The sequence below is a fragment of the Rhea americana genome, unplaced genomic scaffold (genome assembly GCF_003343005.1).
Source record: "Rhea americana isolate MKP2758 unplaced genomic scaffold, rheAme1 scaffold_30, whole genome shotgun sequence".
NCBI lineage: Eukaryota > Metazoa > Chordata > Aves > Rheiformes > Rheidae > Rhea > Rhea americana.
Genome location: NW_028186424.1, coordinates 1012582 through 1031232, shown reverse-complemented (window position 1 = coordinate 1031232; position 18651 = coordinate 1012582). Strand labels below are relative to the sequence as shown.

Below are 18651 nucleotides of genomic sequence, written 5' to 3'. Positions count from 1 at the left end.
GGGGAGCGGCGGCGGCGGCCGGGCGGCGGGGAGCGAGGCGTTCGGGACGGCGCGGCAGGAGCAGCGGGAGGGGAGCTGTGGGAGCACGGCTGGGGGCACGYTGAAATGAAGAGTTACGTTTACTTAGGTTTTGTGAAGGATCAGGGTTTGGGTAGCCAGAGCAAATAAGTTTTTGTTTTTACTTCTTTTAAGGGTAGCAAGATTTGGCAGGCAGGGATTTGACTGACCCTGGATTTATTAAGTTTCAGGATAGATTATGCTTCCATTCAGGATAAATTAACAGGCAAAATGAGTGTTAGTTTGTGAAGTTTTATACGTGCAGTGTGTGCAAAGTCAAACTCTTCAGATTTCCTGTAAGCAGAGGCACTATTATTTCTATTTCTCTTAAGCTGTCAAATGCTTCTTTCAGGCTTTAAAATAAGTATCTCCTTTTTGTTTTCCTAGGACTGTACTTGTGTGGGGAGTAAGAACACCGCACCATCTTTACAGAAGCTTTTGGCCACACACTAAAATGGTAGTTTTCACATGCAATGCATGTGGAGAGTCGGTGAAGAAAGCACAAGTTGAAAAACATGTGAACATTTGCAGAAGCTGTCAGTGCCTTTCTTGCATGGACTGTGGCAAGGATTTCTGGTAGGTAAATGGGAAATAACCTTGCCCACTTAACAGTGGTTGTCACAGTATACATTTTTGCCATGGCATATTAGAATTAAATTTGTCAAATTCTGAATAACTCAAACTTGAGTTTAAAAACATTCATGTTATTTGTATGATTTCAAGCTTAATCATCCAAGTATGCACAAGGGTTTCTGGGGTTTTCCTGCATTGGCAGAAAGGTGTGTAGCAACTTGCATTTATTTTCCCAGAACAGAAGAGTAAAGAAGCTTTTGACATCTTTCCTGATGGTATTTGGGCATTGGTATGAGACTGACAAGAATCATAACAACTTATGTTGCTGCTGGGAAAGCTATAAGCAATAGATAAAGTAGTCAGCGGTACTATCTGAATGTACACATTAAGACTTTTTCTGCAGACTCAGTCCTATATCTAGGCATTGCTAGATGGTACATAATCATTTCTGGAATATTAATTTAAGTATTATGTCACACAAATGAATACTAAATTTAAATCTTTTTGTGGTTTGGAAAATCAGAAGTTTCCAAAGCGTGGTACTGGGAAGTAGCCTGCACAGCTGAGTGACTCCAGACCCATTGAAGTTAATAGCTGTTGCTTTTACCCGTTATGATATGTGACCAAAGGAAGACTAAGACAATGTAAACAGAGTTGCAATTTCTTCTTTTACAATCAAGTGACAATACTTTCAGCTTCTGATCATCAACAACTGTTATTTATTCTGCTACTGCAGAGAAAGAGATTGGCAGTAGCTTCCAACGTTTTAAACATGGTTGTAACTTCTCTAACTCAGAAGAAAGCAGTGCTACTATTTGCTTTCAAAATATTAATGCAMCAATTAATTTATATAAGAAAATGAGACTGGCCTGTGAAAGAACTGTTATACTCAGTAATTCATTAACAAAAGATTAAGATCTGCATTATGAGTTCCTTTTTTGGAGGCACTTACATATTGATCAGAAAAAAAAATCCTTAACTGTTCTACTACAATACTGTATCTATTACAAGCATTTTTTATCTATTTTTCTAATTTTAAAATGTGTTTATTAGTGTGAGCAGAAAAACAAAAACATCTGCTAATAGCTTTTTAGAGGTAAGAAAATACTATATGTACCAGTGTACAGACTCACAAATAAAAGCATCAGTTTACTGAAGACTCAGATCTCATTTTGCAAATCAGAAATTTCCACTGAAGGCTCTAACATGATGGCAATGTAAGCACTTGTAAGCATGTACTTTAAGCACGTTGAACTTTACTCAGCATAAGTGTGTTGACAGTATTGAGGCTTACGTGTACATGATGTCACCTATAATTTCAGTTTACTATATGTTGCATAGTTTGAGGGAAATAAATGCTTTGGTGCACTACAGTAAAAAATCTCTTGTGTTCAGGGGTGATGACTACAAGGACCATGTGAAGTGCATAACTGAAGACCAGAAATATGGTGGTAAAGATTTTGAAGCCAAAACTAACAAAGGGGATGCTAAACAACAGGAATGGATTCAGGTAACATTTGTAGTATATACAGGTATAATATATAACTACTAATTCTAATTATTAAAGACTTAAGAGAGGCTATACTACATCACACCAAAGATCAATTCACAACATTCTTTTCACCATTCCTTAGCAAGTCTACGAGTCATCCTGGTAAGAAACATACCTTTTGTTTGTTTTGAATCTGCCTCCTACTAGTTTCAATTACTTCATTTAATGCATGACCGCTGGGTCTTACATACGAAGAGGCATTGATCATTGTCCACCCTCTTCATGGCACGTAYGCTTCTGCTGATCTCTGTCACACATCCCTCCTGTCCTATCCCATCATCTCTGTTGCAGGCTGAGAAGTCCTATCCTGCTCACTTACTCTCCATATCTAAATTATACCTTTGTTCATTTGTGTCTGGAGTTCTACTGTATTCCTTTTGAGATGAGGTTACCAGAACTACAGACATATTTTTCAAGATATGGATGAATCATGATTTACTGTCATAACAATGTTTTCCGTTTCCTTCTTTAATCCTTTCCTAATGATCTTTGGCATTTTATCCCCACTTTTTTTGCTGCTGCTGATTGTGTTGACATTTTCATGGAACTTGCCCAAGATCTTGCCTCTAAGCACTGCTTGTCAACTTCAAGCCTGCCATCTTATATATGAAGTTAGGATTGTTTTTCCTGTGCATGTCACTTTGCATTGGTATTTGCAGAATTTAATTCACTTTTTTATTGCCCAGTCATTCATTCTCATAAGGTCTCTCTGAAACTCCTCACAGTCCTCATCCTGAATAGCTTCATATCACCATGAAAAGTTTCCTACCAACTTTTTAGATCTTTTGTAAATATGTTGAACATGGATTGCAGGAAATCTCCATTGGAAAAACTAACTATTTTCTCCCACTCCTTCTTTCCTACCCTTTAAGTATTTTTTTATCCTATGCAACAACCTACCCTCTTATGGCTGCTTAAGTTTCCTTAAAAAATTTTGTGAAGACAATCTCTAATATGTTTTTAAAACCCCATTGGATATAATTAGCTAGATGACTTTTCCACGGATCTGTTGTCTTTTCAGAAAACAAGTTCATCAGAGCATCCTTTTACAAAAGCCACATTGATGCTTCTGACGGAGATAGTATTTATCCAATTAATCCGTTATTTATTGTAGTTTCTACTATGTATGGTGAAACTTCACAGCCTCTCTAAACCCTTTTTTAAAAATGGGTTATGACAGTTACTACCTTCCAGAATTCAGATAAGGTCTCACATGATGCATGTTAAGGCTGTCTCCTTCTTAAACACACGTTTTTCCCAGCATGCTTTATCTTAAAAAATAATGCATGTCCTAAATAATTCAGAAAATAAAAGATGGCAGTCCTGATACCCCAGTGATAAAGCACTTCAAGTGCTGGCCTTGCTTTTATGGTGAAAGCATAGCAATCATAGCAGGCCTGCACCTGAGAGGAGTAAGCCAGTCCATTTTACCTCTGCTTTTTAGGAGCCTGGAGGTGACAATCAATTCTTTTTCTGGAGTGCTTGTTACATAATGTAAAAAAGAGGTAAAAACAAATGCCCCAAATTTAGTAAGTAATTATTGGGAAGTCAYGGGAAGATTTTGGTGATCTTTTCAGGTCACAAGGTGAACTACAGAGAAGACAATATATTAGTTACACATGTAGTGATGCTAATAAGTAGATACAAGTTTTGAATTTTATGATCCTATATCCTTTTCTGTGTGGTTTAGTGGTACAGTTGACRGCTGTTAATATTACAAATATAATTATCTGCTATAAACTAAGAACACAATCCACCGAAGTACTGAGCTACATGCAAAGTCTGGGCATATGAACGACATCACTAAAGTCAAGGGATCAGTGTCATTGTTGAGACTGTATTGTCTGAGTGCTTTTCTCCAAGGCAGCCTAATGTGGATGCTATTGCAATGAATACTGTTAGCCTTCTGCAGTAAGTGCTCTCTACATAGTTAGATGACAGATTATTACAAAGCATTCTTGTCTAAGTAGTCTGGTGGTTTGACAAAACCTTTCAGTAGCAGATTATCAGAATTACAGGAAGGCTCTCCAGTGTCCAGTGGCAACATTTTTAAGTCAGGGTAAGCTCAAAGTATAGCATGAACTTTTTTTTATTTCTTCAAGCAGCAGTGCTGGTTTAAATAACTCTGCCACAAGGCTCTGGCCTAACCTCCTCTGTGGTTCTGCTGTGCTGGCACAAGTAGTACAGGAATAAGCCTGAGTAGTCTGTAGGGGTCTGAAGCTGGCAGAGCTGCGTAAAGAAATGTATTTCAAACAATGATCTCAAAGATAGCCTGCTTTTCACAATTGACTAGTCTACAAGAGCCAGTCAGTTGACAGTGTCTTTTCCTGTTAATAGTACTGTCCTTTTAACAGCAAATTTCCTCTGTATCATATAGTTACTTTTAAATGTTAAAAATGTTTTTAGGTTTTTAGGTTGCAAGTTGTAAATCAGAAAGCATTGATGAGTAGTCCTCCTGCCTTACTTAGTATATTTGTAAATATTTGTACAGATAACCTTGCAAGTTATGTGCTCTTATGATAAAACTAGTGTTTTCCTTATGCTTATTTTATAGTTTCAGGAGGGTATACAGTCTTTGAGTACTAGGTGATTTCTGTCGTGTGTTTCTGATTTGCACACCTTGCATATATCTTTTGACTTGCATATATCATTTGATCATTATGCATCTTCCCCGATTAATTTTGTTTTTTTCATTCAGAAAATTCATGAAGTAATTAAGAAGCCAAACATAAGCCCTAAAGTGCGGAGCATTTTGGAGCAAATGCGTGCCTTTGATAATATTCCAAGAAAAAAAGTAAAATTTCAGGTATGTTTTAAGATTTGCAGTGATCCATGCAGTGAGCTTAAGAGTAGACTTTATTTGTAAGTGCCATGCTCTTGTTAACAGATTGTACATACTGCTTATCTGACCATCTATAAATGGATATGTAATAGCCATGTTGCAAATAGGCAGTGTTTGCAAAATATTCTTCCTTGCATAGAAGGCCTCAGTGTATATAATTTTCATTAGGTAATAAAAAAAGAGACTCAGAGTTCTTTGTCAGACTTAGAGCCCTGCAAGTGTAATTTCTGTCTGTAAGCTTGTTCTTTTTTATATCATTTTTTCTATTTGCTATTTTTATTGAGTGTCCAAATTTTTAGACATGATTTAAAAGAATTCTGTGTGGTTTTGTTTTTGCCTTGTAAAGGCAAGATATTGTTTCTTTGGGAGTTTTCCCCTTGCTCAGCATTCTGAGTGAATCTCCCACACAAGATGCTTCACCAAATTTTTGCTTCACAGCCACAGCAGATTCCAAATGCTTTATGTGACATGGGTAAAGAATTACTGACAAATTAGTATATTTTYTTCTGTTCTGTGCCTCAGATTGTGAGGCTGAGAGAAGACCATGATTGCTTCCAGATCATCCAAATAGAACATATTAGTGCTGCGGTGAAATTGCTGCTAGAGAGCTGAAGGTTAGAATAGTTTTTTACAAAATTAATGTTCTAAGCAAAGGAAATGATGTTGTTGAGAAGCCTTTTTGTTAAGACATATTGCAGCAGAGGATTAAAAGTTTTTGCAACACATTGTTCCACTTTACTAGCATAGCTTTCTCAGGGTTCTGCTTCCAATGCAAAAATCTTCACGTTAGATTTTACTTAGAACTCTGCATCTCTTAAAGTTGGTCTAGTGATGATAGTGTGAGCATACTATAAATAGAAATTTGCTGCTATGCTTTCATTTACAGCAGGAAATCCTGCAGTATCCCGAACAATTTTCAAATGTTTGCATTCAGAGACTTGTTTAAACTTTACTTTTCTGTGATAAACTATCCATTTAAGAACGTGATCACTTGTCCAATAAATACATAAGTAAATTATAATAAAGAAATACAATCCTTAGTATTTTATCTAACAGAAAGAGTCAGAAGGTTCAGTAGGATAATATAAACTTCCTATGAATCATTTCAGAAGAAAGTATTAATTTCTAGATTTCACTGAGAATCAGATATAGTAGTCAAGATAAAATGGGAGATGCATCCTTTAAGCTGTTATTTTTTTTCCTGCACAGAATTGGATGAAGAACAGCTTGAGAATCACTGACAGCACTTTGCAAGACCAAGTGTGGGATATTTTTTCTGAAGCAACCAGAAATGTAAGGTTAGAGGTACAACATCTTACAAAAAGAATGCAGTCAAAATGCCAGGAGAACCTTTCAGTCTCCTTTTGAAATTGTTAGCAGAAACATTGTCTCTCATGTTACAATGGATTATTTTTCATGTTTTACATTGTAGTTAATRTAATTAGACTAAATTACAAAATTGTGGAGGGTATTGTTGCTGAAGTAGCTGTGCATACTGGCAGGTTATGATCAAGCATTGGACAGTGACAAGATTGTACTAATCAGAAAGCTAATTTTACCTTATCCTATGCTACTAATACATAAGGACTTATCAATGACTGATAAAGATTTTAATTAAGTCTATTGTTTGTAACTTTTTCAGAGAATCCATATACCATGGACAGGAATGGAAGAAATATGTATTTTTGAGGATATGAATATGCTCTAGGCACTGAATTTCAAATATATTATCTTGCTAGATAGTATGGAGTTGCTACAAATTCAATAAAGCCATAAACAGCTGATTTTCAATTTAAACTGATTTATTTTAATAAATCTTGAATCTGGAAATTCTTGAATATGAAAAATGAATTTCCATAGAACACAGGATTCACTTAATATATATCAGCTTTCTTGCTCAGATCATTTTCAATCCACTCGTAAGACTTTGTAACACATAGTTTGAAGTGTTATAGGTACTCAAAAGCACAATTTTAAAATGTGATTTAAATTGAATTGCGAATACTGACATGAAAAATGTCAGTATTAATTTGCTTATATATAAACAAATATTCTCTTTCCAAACAGCCATATTAACATTCAGATTTAATAATTCAAAGATAAAAATGTTTATTAATATATTAATTGTTTTTCAAGTAAATTATTATAAGCCTAAGAATAAATCCATACATGTTAAGGTGAGAAAAGTACAATTAAAAGTACCAGCACTGCCTTTGCTGACACCAGGCATTAATAGAGCTTGTAGTCTCAGACATATGGCAGAAAACTGCAAGACAAAAGTAAGTGTGTTACTCAAGTGCTGTATATTTGGGAATTTGCATTTATTTGATCTGCATATTCCCTGTTGCTTTTGTTCGGATGTTGTGATTAACAGTGGTCATTCAGAGAGGTGTCTTTGCCTGCTAACTGCAATATTTTAATTTAGGTGCTCTGTCTCACCCTAATCTTGTTTTTTGGTATTCACATAAATCTTGTGTTCCTTGAAATTCTGATGCTACATTTAAATACCATACCTTGTGAAYTGTGGGTTAAAATGTCTAAATAATTTACTTAATGTGTTGATATATAATGTGTGTTGTGATACACTGAAAAACAAAGTTAAGTAGAACAAGAAAAGCTGTTGTAAAGTAATATTTTTCTTGTGATATTGTTAGCATTTAGGCTGTTAAATTAGAAGACTTATCAGATACACTGTGTATTGCTATTTCCCACATAACTGGTGTCACTTTGTGTAACCAACTTGCTTGATTTCAGGATATTAGTATTCTTCATAAATGATATAGCAGAGAAAAGTTGCTCTGTCAAAAGCATGTAAAAATTGTAATAACTTGTCTTTCAACAAAAGATTTCAAGTGAAAAAAAAGAAGACAAGCCACAACAGAAGGAAGAAGGCCAGTCTGTAGAAAGTGGGAAAAAAACAACTGGAGAAGAAAATGGAATTACAGATGACAAAATTGAGAGGAAAAAAAGTAAGAGAGAAAGAAAAGAAGAGAGACAAAAGAACAAAAAGAAGGAGAAAAAAGAACTGAAATTAGAAAACCAGCTAGCAAGCTCAGAAACAAAAAAGAATAAAAAGTCCAAAAAAGAAAAGGAAAGTATGGAGAATGAATTTGAAATGAATGGAAATGGCCATCAAAGTGAAATGGAAGAAGAAACAAATGTAAAGAAACGCAAACGTAAACATACAGAAGGTATTTATCTTAATCATTACACTTATATTATTGTTTGTTTTCAAGAGAAGACTTTTTGCAATGCCCTTAAAGCTCAGTAACCTACATTAGGAAAGTATTTTAAGTAATACATAAATCACATATACAATTTTTTTAAATACTGTGGTTGCACAGTCCTTTCCTTTTACAAAATCTGAACCTTAGCAAATATAACCTCCTGTTATGAGAACAGAAACTTTTTTTTAGTCACATATGAAATTTTCTTCAAAGTTTTCTTTCTTTTATGTATTTTTATTTGTACTTTATTTCATTGATAGAGGGACATCGTATCGCAACAAAGAGAATGAAAAATGAAAAYACTTCAGGAGATCTGGGAATAGAAGAAAACACCAATGCCAGTGAAGAAACTGTGGAAACAGATAAAGGTAGTCTTAGAGGGGGATTCTGGACAGTTATAAACCTATCAAGTTATTTCATTATTATTTTACAAAAAAACCCACCTAAAACAGTATATAATTACACAGTTTTGTGGCAGGCCATGCAGAAAATTATGCCTCAGTCATAACATAMACGTATCTGCTCCAGGGAAAGCGTTCAATGCTACAGGTATACCTGTTGCTGAATTACTTCCTTTACATGTTGATTCTGCTATTCTAGCTGGCTTTGCAGTCCTGAGCCTAGCTGCTCAGGTAGTACATTAATGGTTCTTCATGGCTGTCCTATTAGTATTTTTCAGAAACAGCCTACCTGTCTTTATGCTGAAGACATCTGCTGCTGTAGGGTCAGAAAGACAACAATGAACTGTCCTGGTAGCTGAGCAGATTCTAAATTTAGTAGATTGAAAATTAGTTCCTACTAGGGAAGAGGGCTTGGAAATACCAAATATTATTAATGCTGTTATGTGCCTAATTCTGTTGTAGGCAAATTCAACTGGAAAGGAACCATTAAAGCTGTTCTGAAACAGGCTCCAGACAATGAAATTTCTATTAAAAAATTAAGAAAAAAGGTACAGTACAGTATTACTTTTTTAATTACTTGGGTAATTTTTTAATTTTTTTGCAATGCTTATCTTTGTAAAATCCTTTCCTGTATAAACAAAAAAGTTTGACATTATTTAACAGAACACCAGTTGATAGTATGGCAACTGGACGTATTCTTTAGAGCTTACTAGGCTACAGAGGAAATTCAGTGCTAATTCCACAAGGATTAACAATGTAATAGACTTTTTGCTACTTTAAGTTCAGTGATATGAATGTACTGTTGCCTAAAATGGAATCATCTTTGTTAACTCAAAACTGTTCCTTTTTGTTTGTGCAGGTTATAGCTCAGTATTATGCAGTAGCTGGCGAACATCACAAATCAGAAGAGGATATTCTAGTCGTATTTAATAAGAAAGTCAGTAACAATCCCAAATTTAGAGTTTTAAAGGACAAAGTTAAACTTCTGAAATAAGAATTTTCAAATGTTTTGCAACCTTTGCATTTTAGACTTGCTGACTGAGTCAAATTCTTCTGTCAGGTATGCAAACACTGTTCATTGGTCTTATTTTAAATTGTTTGTGTATGTGAGAGCAGAATTTAACTAGAATTTAACTTTCTTGAATTTTTTTTAAGTTTATCACAGAATATTTGGAAAGTGCTGCATATCTGTTTTCAGATATTTTATTTTTTGATTTTATGGAAAATGTCTATTTTTTATATAACTTTCAAGAGGCAATGAAAATAATTCCTGTCAACTGTATTAAAAATTCTTCCACTGATGGATATAATTTAAAGGTAAGAATGTTCACCAAAGCCTAGATTGTGTGGCATTTTTGCAGAAACTATTGTAAGAGCAAATATGATTTGCATGTTCAAAAACTCACCATGAAATAAACGTTTTATGTTACAATTAGAGATAGCATCACTGATAACCCCTTTATAAACCATAGCTTGTATATGCAGGCTTTTATAACTTACTAAATTTGTATTGTAAAAGGTATTATTAAAGCATCTGTCAAGTTCGTGTATGTAATATTGCCCATTCAATGAAAATTTCCTTAGTGACTGAGTTAACTGTATATGCAAAGCTACTTTAATGTTTTAATTAGTAATGCAATTGAATTCAATATAAGTGATGTTGCATGGACTAAAAATTGACAAACTAAACAAATGGCTCTAAAACACCATCTTAAATACCATAAATATTGTCAGTTGTTTTCATGATTGTATAAAAGACGATCCATTTGTTAAATCCACAAATTGTGCTAAATTGGAGAAGACTATTATACTGCAGCCACAGAAAAAGTTAAAACAGAAATCTTAAAAATAGGTAAGAAACAGTTGTGTGGAGAAAGTTATTTGAACTTACAAGGTTTTAACCAAATGCAAAATTCTTCCAGGGTAGGGAGGTTTTATATCATAAAGTGATCTGTCAAGGACAGTGATTGAAACCTAGTGAAAATTTCAAGTAGATGCTATGGTGTTCTGGAAAATTGCATAGTGGTTCCAAGAAATTGCATCGGTATACTTTTATAAAAATCCTTGACTAAAATATCTGAATTTACAGAAATATTGAATATATTAAAAGTATAAATGTGAAAACTTTAACTATCTGATACACTGGGTCCAGTCCCTTTTTTCATTTATATTTCTATCTTCTTCATAATAAAAATTGCAATCAAAAATACGTAATTAAGATCTCCTCACTAACTGGTTGTTGTCAGTTCATGAAAAGGCCTTTGAAGATAATTTTTATGTATTATGTATTTATGTTCCTAAAGAAACTCCTGAAAGTTGTTTTAATAGATTTCAAAAATCTTTTTTTTCCCCAATTTAGGAAGGGACATATAAAAGAATAAGGTCTTGTCAGTAGAATTAAAATGAATACAGTTCTGATTATTTTTCCACTGTATTTGCTTTACAACAAATGGTACATTAAGGTCTTAAATGGTTGCTACAGTAATATTGTATTGTACAGTATAGGGTTTATTTTTTTTCATTAGTATTCACTCCAAGTTATGCCAGTCCTTTGTATTTTTCATCTTCCATTGTCACCGCTATAATGCGTAGTTAATGCAAATATATAGAAAGTACATTTGCTCTGCAAACCCAGAACTACAGGTGCTAATTCTATGCCATGCCTCCARCCTCTTCTCCCTGTCACAAATGGTCAAACTAAGATCTGAACGCATTATCCTGCACTTTGGAATACCAGTCCCGCACCCAGAAGCTGGGACTGTCTTCTTACCTGTCTGCCTCTTGTCMGCTGTGTAATTCTAGCTGCCTTTGTGCAAGCATGTATCTTGCAGCTCAAATCAGCTTCTGAACAGGCCCACAGAAACTATCTGTGCTATGATCTGTGCACTAGCAATATGGCTGTTCTACAGTTTGGAAGCTCTTGCACTGCATTACCTGCACCGTTTTTCAATATAGACCTATATTGGTCTTGATCTATTTATGAACGCAGCTGCATCTTTTTTCTTTACCAGACTGCTAAAGGCAGTTTGGATTGTTTAAAAAAAAAAAAAAAAAAAAAACATAGCAAATTACTGTGTTGGAGTTTGTTGCAAGTTACTGCATGGCTTAGGAGAATGGTAAGAGTTTACTGCTCATGGAAAGCATCAGTGTTTTTCAGTACTTTGTAGTTTGGTGTATTTTTCCTTCTGAGTGATCTCAGTAGTGTAATAAGCAAGAGGAGTCTATGCCACTAATTATAATCACCACAATTCCATACATAGTAGCAATACTGACATACAGCTCTCCAGTAGAAACAAATCTCTGTTTTATTTATTTATTTTTTTAATTAGAGCATTAATAGATTCCTCAGAAGATAGAAATTGGAGTTTCCACTTCCAAGAGACTGGAGCTTTAATTTACTGCTATAATGTCAGACTGAGGTTACCCTCTTCTTCAAAACTACCAATTTTGTGGTAATCATTTCAGATGGAGGCATACTCCCTCGCAGACCATTATTTTGAATTTTTCATGAAGACAAAAAGCCTTCATGTAAAGTAAGCCCTACCTACTTTCATTTCAAAGATACCAATCTTTCAATATTGGATCAATACCAATATTTACCAGTATTTTTTAAAATCCCATAGATCTGTTATAATGAAGTTATGTACCTCAGATGCTCTTTTAAGCATTTTTAGTAGCACCTTAAGATTTAGCAWATCCAAGAGGCCAACAGTAGCAATTTACGAGTGGATTTCTGATTGCATTCAAATAGCATATAATGTTTAATATGGTTATTCTAGCTAGCATATGAGCACAGCAAGGCACAACCTACAGTGGTATTTTGGAAATATGTACAGCAGCTGCTTGGACTTCAATCAGTATATTCATTAAACATTACTATCTGATTACAGCTTCAAGGTCAGATGATTAATTTGACTGAGCAGCTCTCAAGTCCTCCTTTGAGTGACTTTTGGGTCTATCATCTTCAAAAATAACAGGACTGACATCCATACATGCATGTAGTTGAAGAAGGAATATCTAACTCTTGTAGTAACAGATGGTTTTAGATGTTCTGCATATGCTGATGCCACGACTGCCAACCCTCCCTTTTGCTATTCCTTCTTTCATCAGCTAGGTCAATTATGGCAGGCCACTGCCATTGACACCGTGGTTGATGCCCATGCAAATTTAGCTGACAATGTCCACGTTTGACCTTTTAAAGAAATTTGGGAATGGGTACATGATGAACCAGAAAGTTCATCATTTATGATTTAGATTCTCACCAGTGAAGTCAGTTGGGACAGGAAAGATGCAAGTGTATCCACCCTGCACAATACTGAGTTCCTGTTCAAGTACATGCAAAGTACAAAACATTTAAAAGAACTGGCATGACTGAAAACTACGCAGATCTTTATTTTAACATTTTGTCTGACAGAACAGCTAGAATAGTAGGGTTTCTTTCAATAACATGCCATCATACTGGGCTTCTGTTGCCATGTAAGGTTTTAACACCTGAACTATTACCTTCATTTCCTGTAATATTTTGTCTTAAAGCCATCAAAACCACATCTGAGCTATGATATAGTTGAATTGTGTACACTGGGGGAGATCCAGCAAAATCTAGCACAAGATGATATGACTGCATCCTATTAAATCAATTATGGGATTTTTGTCGGGAGGTCTGTTTGGTTCTGTAATTGTAAGCATTTGTTCCTCTGATATTAGGAAGGATGTTTTAGCAAACTTTGAGACAGAAAACTGCTATCTATGGAGGATTATCAGTGTAAGATAACTCATAGTATTCAGTCATATGCATACAGTAGCAGAATTTCCCATGTTCTTGAGGTAGCTTTGCTTTTAGCTCTCTTACAACAGTCCTGTATTGCTTTTTACTCTGGTATCTTCCCAGATCTAATAGACCTTATCTCTTGGTACACTTGGTAAATTTGCTCTGCAGTTCAGATATTAGTAATACGCCATTCATTAAATTAAAACCAAAGTGTTATTTTTTGAACATCAAATAAACTAAAAAGCTGAAGACCTGCAGCACCTCCTGAAGTTCTCCAGACCAGATATTTTTAGAGCAGCATCACTTTTTCTATGATTAGTTTCTATTCTATTATACTTTATTTATGCTTTCAGAACAAAGGGGTATTGCTGAATGGCATTAGGCCATGGCAGTGTGGCAGAATCACACAGCTGAAAGACACTGATCTTGTTTGAGTTTTTCTCTCTGGGAATCAACAGTAATATTCAGAGAGGTACTTTATTGTTTTTCAGCTGCCATTTTAGATTCTGAAGAAAACAGAGGGAGCCCCTCCAAACTTTTTCTGAAGCAAAAAAGCTACTGTAAAATCATGTAACTAAAAAAAGTACATAAGGGCATTCTGTTTTGGGCATTTTTGAATTTAAATGCATGAATTTATTATAGCTACTATTTTAATGTAGTTTTTATAGAATATATCTAACTAAAAATGTAAATAGTTATTATACTGACAACAATGGGATTTTTTTTACTTGAGCTTTCGTATTAAAATTTTTAAATGCTCTAAGTTTTGTAACTACTAAATATGCATTTATACTTGTTCTGTTTCAAAAAAGGTGAAATGTGAAAACAATTAAAACTAATTTTAGTAATTTTCCATAACAGTTTTCTAGCATTCACTTACTCCTGTAACTTCAGGAAATTTCTTTAACATAGGCCAAGGTACTGAAAAGTTACTGCAAGAGAATGTTTGTATAGAGCTTCACTTAGCATTTATGATAAACTGACAAAATCATGAGAATTTTTTTTACTTCCTTTTCCATTACATGTTGAGCTTTCAATGTCCTTGTAGTAATAACAATTTTATGTATATTAGGTATAGTAATAAACTGATGAGAAACCATCAGATTATAACAACACAGCATTACAAAATGCTCCAGAATATGTTTGTGCTACAATTTTATACACAGCATAAGGTATCTCCATTATAAAATACTCCTTATTGCTAATATTTTCCTTTCTRTAATAGTATATTAGAAATTGACTGATAGGTGGAAAGAAAAAGTATTGTAAATGAGAAGATTGTTTAAAAGCAGTGGCTTTCTTCATAAGTATAGCACATGCATTTAAACAGGGAATGTAATCATTAAAAGAAAAAGACTTCAAAGGATTGCTGCTTGTTTGCTGTGCTCATTTGTTGTGCTGAGCACTCCACTGTACTTGGTGCATTAGAGTGCATTCTTCTTTCTCCCAGTGAAAAATGATCCTCCCACCTGGTACTATAATCCAACTGCATCAGTACAATGTAGTCAGACCCCAACATGAGTAGTGGATTATAGCTGATGACCAAAAGATACAGAGACCCAATACATCATTTCATTCGGAAACTTTTAAGCTGTAACTCTTGCCCTTATTAAGGAAATAAGAGAGCAAATATTAAACTTTTAGTGTAAGATAAGCAAAAAAGGCATATTGTTCCATACATTGAACTGTATTCACAGGTTACCAGATATCTCAATCAATATATTCAACATTCATCCCTTTCTTCTCACAATCTAGCTTTCAAGAAAAAGCAGGAATAAGTCCTCTAAGTTTCTTTTCTGCTCTGTCAGCCAAGAAAAGCATATTATGTTTCCCATTAGTACTTTTACAGGAAGTGTTATTTTATATTGAATTCTAAATTTCACCTGGACTAGAGGAAATTTCAGTAGTAACTCTTCTTTGCACTTACTAGAATACAATTGCTTTTGCACCTGTATCTACTGCTTTTACATTCTCACAGAGTTAATGTTGAAACATCTTAAAGCTTTTCACTTAGATTGGTTTCTTTTTTCTTTGCAAACTACAGATCCACAAAGCATAATCCTTTCTCAATCATATATATTTTTTTTAAATTTATCCCACCTTTTCTAATTTATTATTGCAGACTTAGAAATGTCTGGTCTTCAGGTAGAGACTGTATGTTTTGACCTTCTCATTAGATCTTTTGAATAGAAACTGCTTTTACTACTAAACTCTATAATACCTTTGAGTTACAGCAAAATATAACTGCCTTCCTCCTGAAGTCCTTTATAGTTCCTGAAATGAGTTGCAGTTTTTTGAAATCATCATCTTTAAAGTTACAGCTCTGCTTCTTTGTAAACTTCAAGAGATCTACAGGATAATAACAAAAAWTTTATCTTTGCATGCCTGCCCATTAAACTACAATTCTCAAACGTTAAGGTGGAATGCATCACTACTGAATAGTTTCATAATCCTCACTGAGGCCTGACAGAATAAAGAAATCTTGCAGATGAAGTCTGCAGACAACCTTAACATATGAGCAAAAAAGGCAAAAACCTGAAAATGTAACAATGGCAAGTTTTAGACAAAAACCTACCTTCCATATTTTGATGAATTGTTTTTGCAAAGATATGGAAGAGTAGAAAYGATGCTTTAAAGTACACACCACCTCAGCTAGGAAGTGGCTGTTTCCCCTTCATAAAGACGACTAACATTCTCATCCTAGACGTCACCACTGTCCAGATCTGTGAAAGTGCTTCTGTACCAACATGTACAAGTGAGCTTGCAGGCTGTCCAAATTTCTTGCCCACAGTTGTGAGAAGAAAGACTTTGAGACTACTATCTGGACAGTTGTGCTTATTTAATTTGCTTTCTAATGCAACCCAAATGGCAGCTAGTATAATAATAATAAACTTTGTCCAAAATTTAAAATCACCCAGTCTGATTCCCCATCATCTTATAACTTTCGTCCTATTCAACTTTCCTACAAACATTCTTGACTCATTGTCTTCAAAAGAATAATTTTTGTCAGTAGAATTCTAAAATTCTGGAGTGAGAATATGTTTGACTGTGGTGGTGCAAACTGATACGTAACTCTCATTGCAGTGCATATTCTTCACATTTATGTTGACAAAAACACTTGATCCAAAATGGGATCAGGAGAATCAGCGATGGGATCTAGATTCAGAAGCATTTTTACTCCTTAGTCTATCACCGAAATAGCAGAAAACTCACCTAGAAAAAATAAATGAAGGTTTTCCCTCAATGTATTGGACTCAATTGCCTTAAAAGTAAGTTTGACAAGTGCTAGAGTCAGCATGGAAGGAGGCAGATCCTCATAGCCAGCAAAGTAATTTAGAAGGGCATCTCAACTGCCCCCCCCCCAAAATCATATTTTTGTTAGGTTTTTATTGTTTGAAAAAATACATGAGCAGATGTCAGCTTCCCTTTATTTCAACACGTGAAGCTGTGAATTTAGGTCTGCCTATTCCATCCAATTTTACCTCTAAGTTCTGCACCTCCTCATCAGCATTTGGTCATCTAAATTTGGCTATCTGGATTTTTCTAGACATTTCTAGACAAGTTAGCTGTTGTGTCACCTAAATATTTCTGAGGTTCTACTCTGAAGTAATTACCACTCACTCTGTCTTGAAACTGTGAGAACATACAACATAAATCAATGCAAAATTGCAGTTTTCTAGCTCTAATTATTATTACCTTTTTTCCTCAGTGGCAATTTAATGCCATGTATGTGACACAAATCAATCTCCATAATGCTAGGATAGAATGAATTTGTCCAGGCAATCATCTGTGCTTGTTAAAGACTAACTTACCTCTACTAGCAATAAAAACATAGCTAGCTTCATTTTGTATGTTTATGCTCAGGATTTTAGTGAAGTATTGACAATTACACACTTAGGCTCACATGTATTCGTTTTATTAGAAAAAAGGTACTTCTAAACATACCCTGAGATCTTCTTCTTCTAAGACAGCATGAATTCAGGCTGAAAGGAATGCAGGTTTATTGGTATCTGATAGGTGTGCAGACTAACAATACCAGCAAGAAATAAAAGGAAGCTGACACCTCATGTATTCTTTTAATAGTCAAAACCAAACAAAAAAAACAAGTTTTATTGAGAACTTGAGATGCCATTATTTAATTCTCTAAATGAACGTTTGATTGGCCCATCTTTCACTACTGGTTTTCCTCATTTGGAAGAAGAACAATATTTCCTCCTTTATTTTTATGTTTTAAACACAAAATACTTGAAATATTTGTCAAATTTGTATATCACAACTGCTTTTTGGAGACATATTTCTACTGACAAACAGAATTTCCTCTAAAATACATGCAGCACTCAAGAAATCCATATGAAAGCACTCAAATCACCATGAAATGAGATGACACAATGAATGAAGACTAACACATGAATTCTGCCTGCATTACACATGGTGCTCAAAATGTGATTTTTCTGTGTTCCGTTTTTTTGCAGTGGTCATGTAAAGATCTCACAAGAGATTAGTGTACAAATGCAGATCATGAAGTGCACTTACATATGTTTGATTTTCAGCCCTTTTGATAGCCTTTGATTCTTGATGATGAGGAAGAATTCAAGAAAGCGTAAACAGCTGCTGACACAGCGTAGTATCCATGACAAAGGCTGATGTTTTGGCCGTGAGATAGGCCCCAAATTTTCTCCTAGACGTTTCTTTCTTAGCAGTATAGCAAGTGCGTTACTAACTGAGGCCAATACATTGTACTAGCCTTTTTCTGCCTCAGACTCTTAAATCGATGGCTAATATAAAAGTTTTTACTGCAGACTCCCTTGTACTTGACAGGTTTTATTGATTTTTTTTTCCCCCACCTATCCATTCTCTCCTTTACTTTAAGACATTTTATGGGCTGCTTGTTCTTACAATTTCCTTGCTTTGCACCAAGAAATATGTTCCCTCTTCCTTTCCTTTTGCTACAATTCTACTTTACTTATTCTACTTTTAAGAATTCAGCTTTTTGGTGAACAGTGAGTGGTCTCAGAGTTAGCATTGGGTAAGTTTTTTGAGAGGAAAAAAAAATATATATGAACTCAATCTTAGCTCTGTCTAGGTACTTAAAGACTTGTTTCTGTTCAGAAGATTGTCCAAAACAGCAACAGAAACTACACAAAGTCCACTAGCTAAAAATTCTAATTCAGGTATTGCTGAATTTAGTGTTCATATCAAACTCCTTTTTTTCTCTTGCCTTCTGTCTTTGA

At 34.6% G+C, this 18651-nt stretch overlaps 1 protein-coding gene across 1 annotated transcript; it reads left to right on the top strand.

Annotated features, from left to right (window-relative positions):
• Positions 1 to 449: 449 nt before the first annotated feature.
• LYAR (Ly1 antibody reactive) lies at positions 450 to 10087 on the top strand. The gene is made up of 8 exons (XM_085309573.1): positions 450 to 633; positions 2026 to 2140; positions 4881 to 4988; positions 6234 to 6317; positions 7870 to 8215; positions 8512 to 8619; positions 9115 to 9200; positions 9512 to 10087. The coding sequence occupies exons 1-8, from the start codon at positions 512 to 514 to the stop codon at positions 9644 to 9646; spliced, it is 1104 nt and encodes a 367-aa protein (XP_085165699.1). The 5' UTR covers positions 450 to 511; the 3' UTR covers positions 9647 to 10087.
• Positions 10088 to 18651: the final 8564 nt, after the last annotated feature.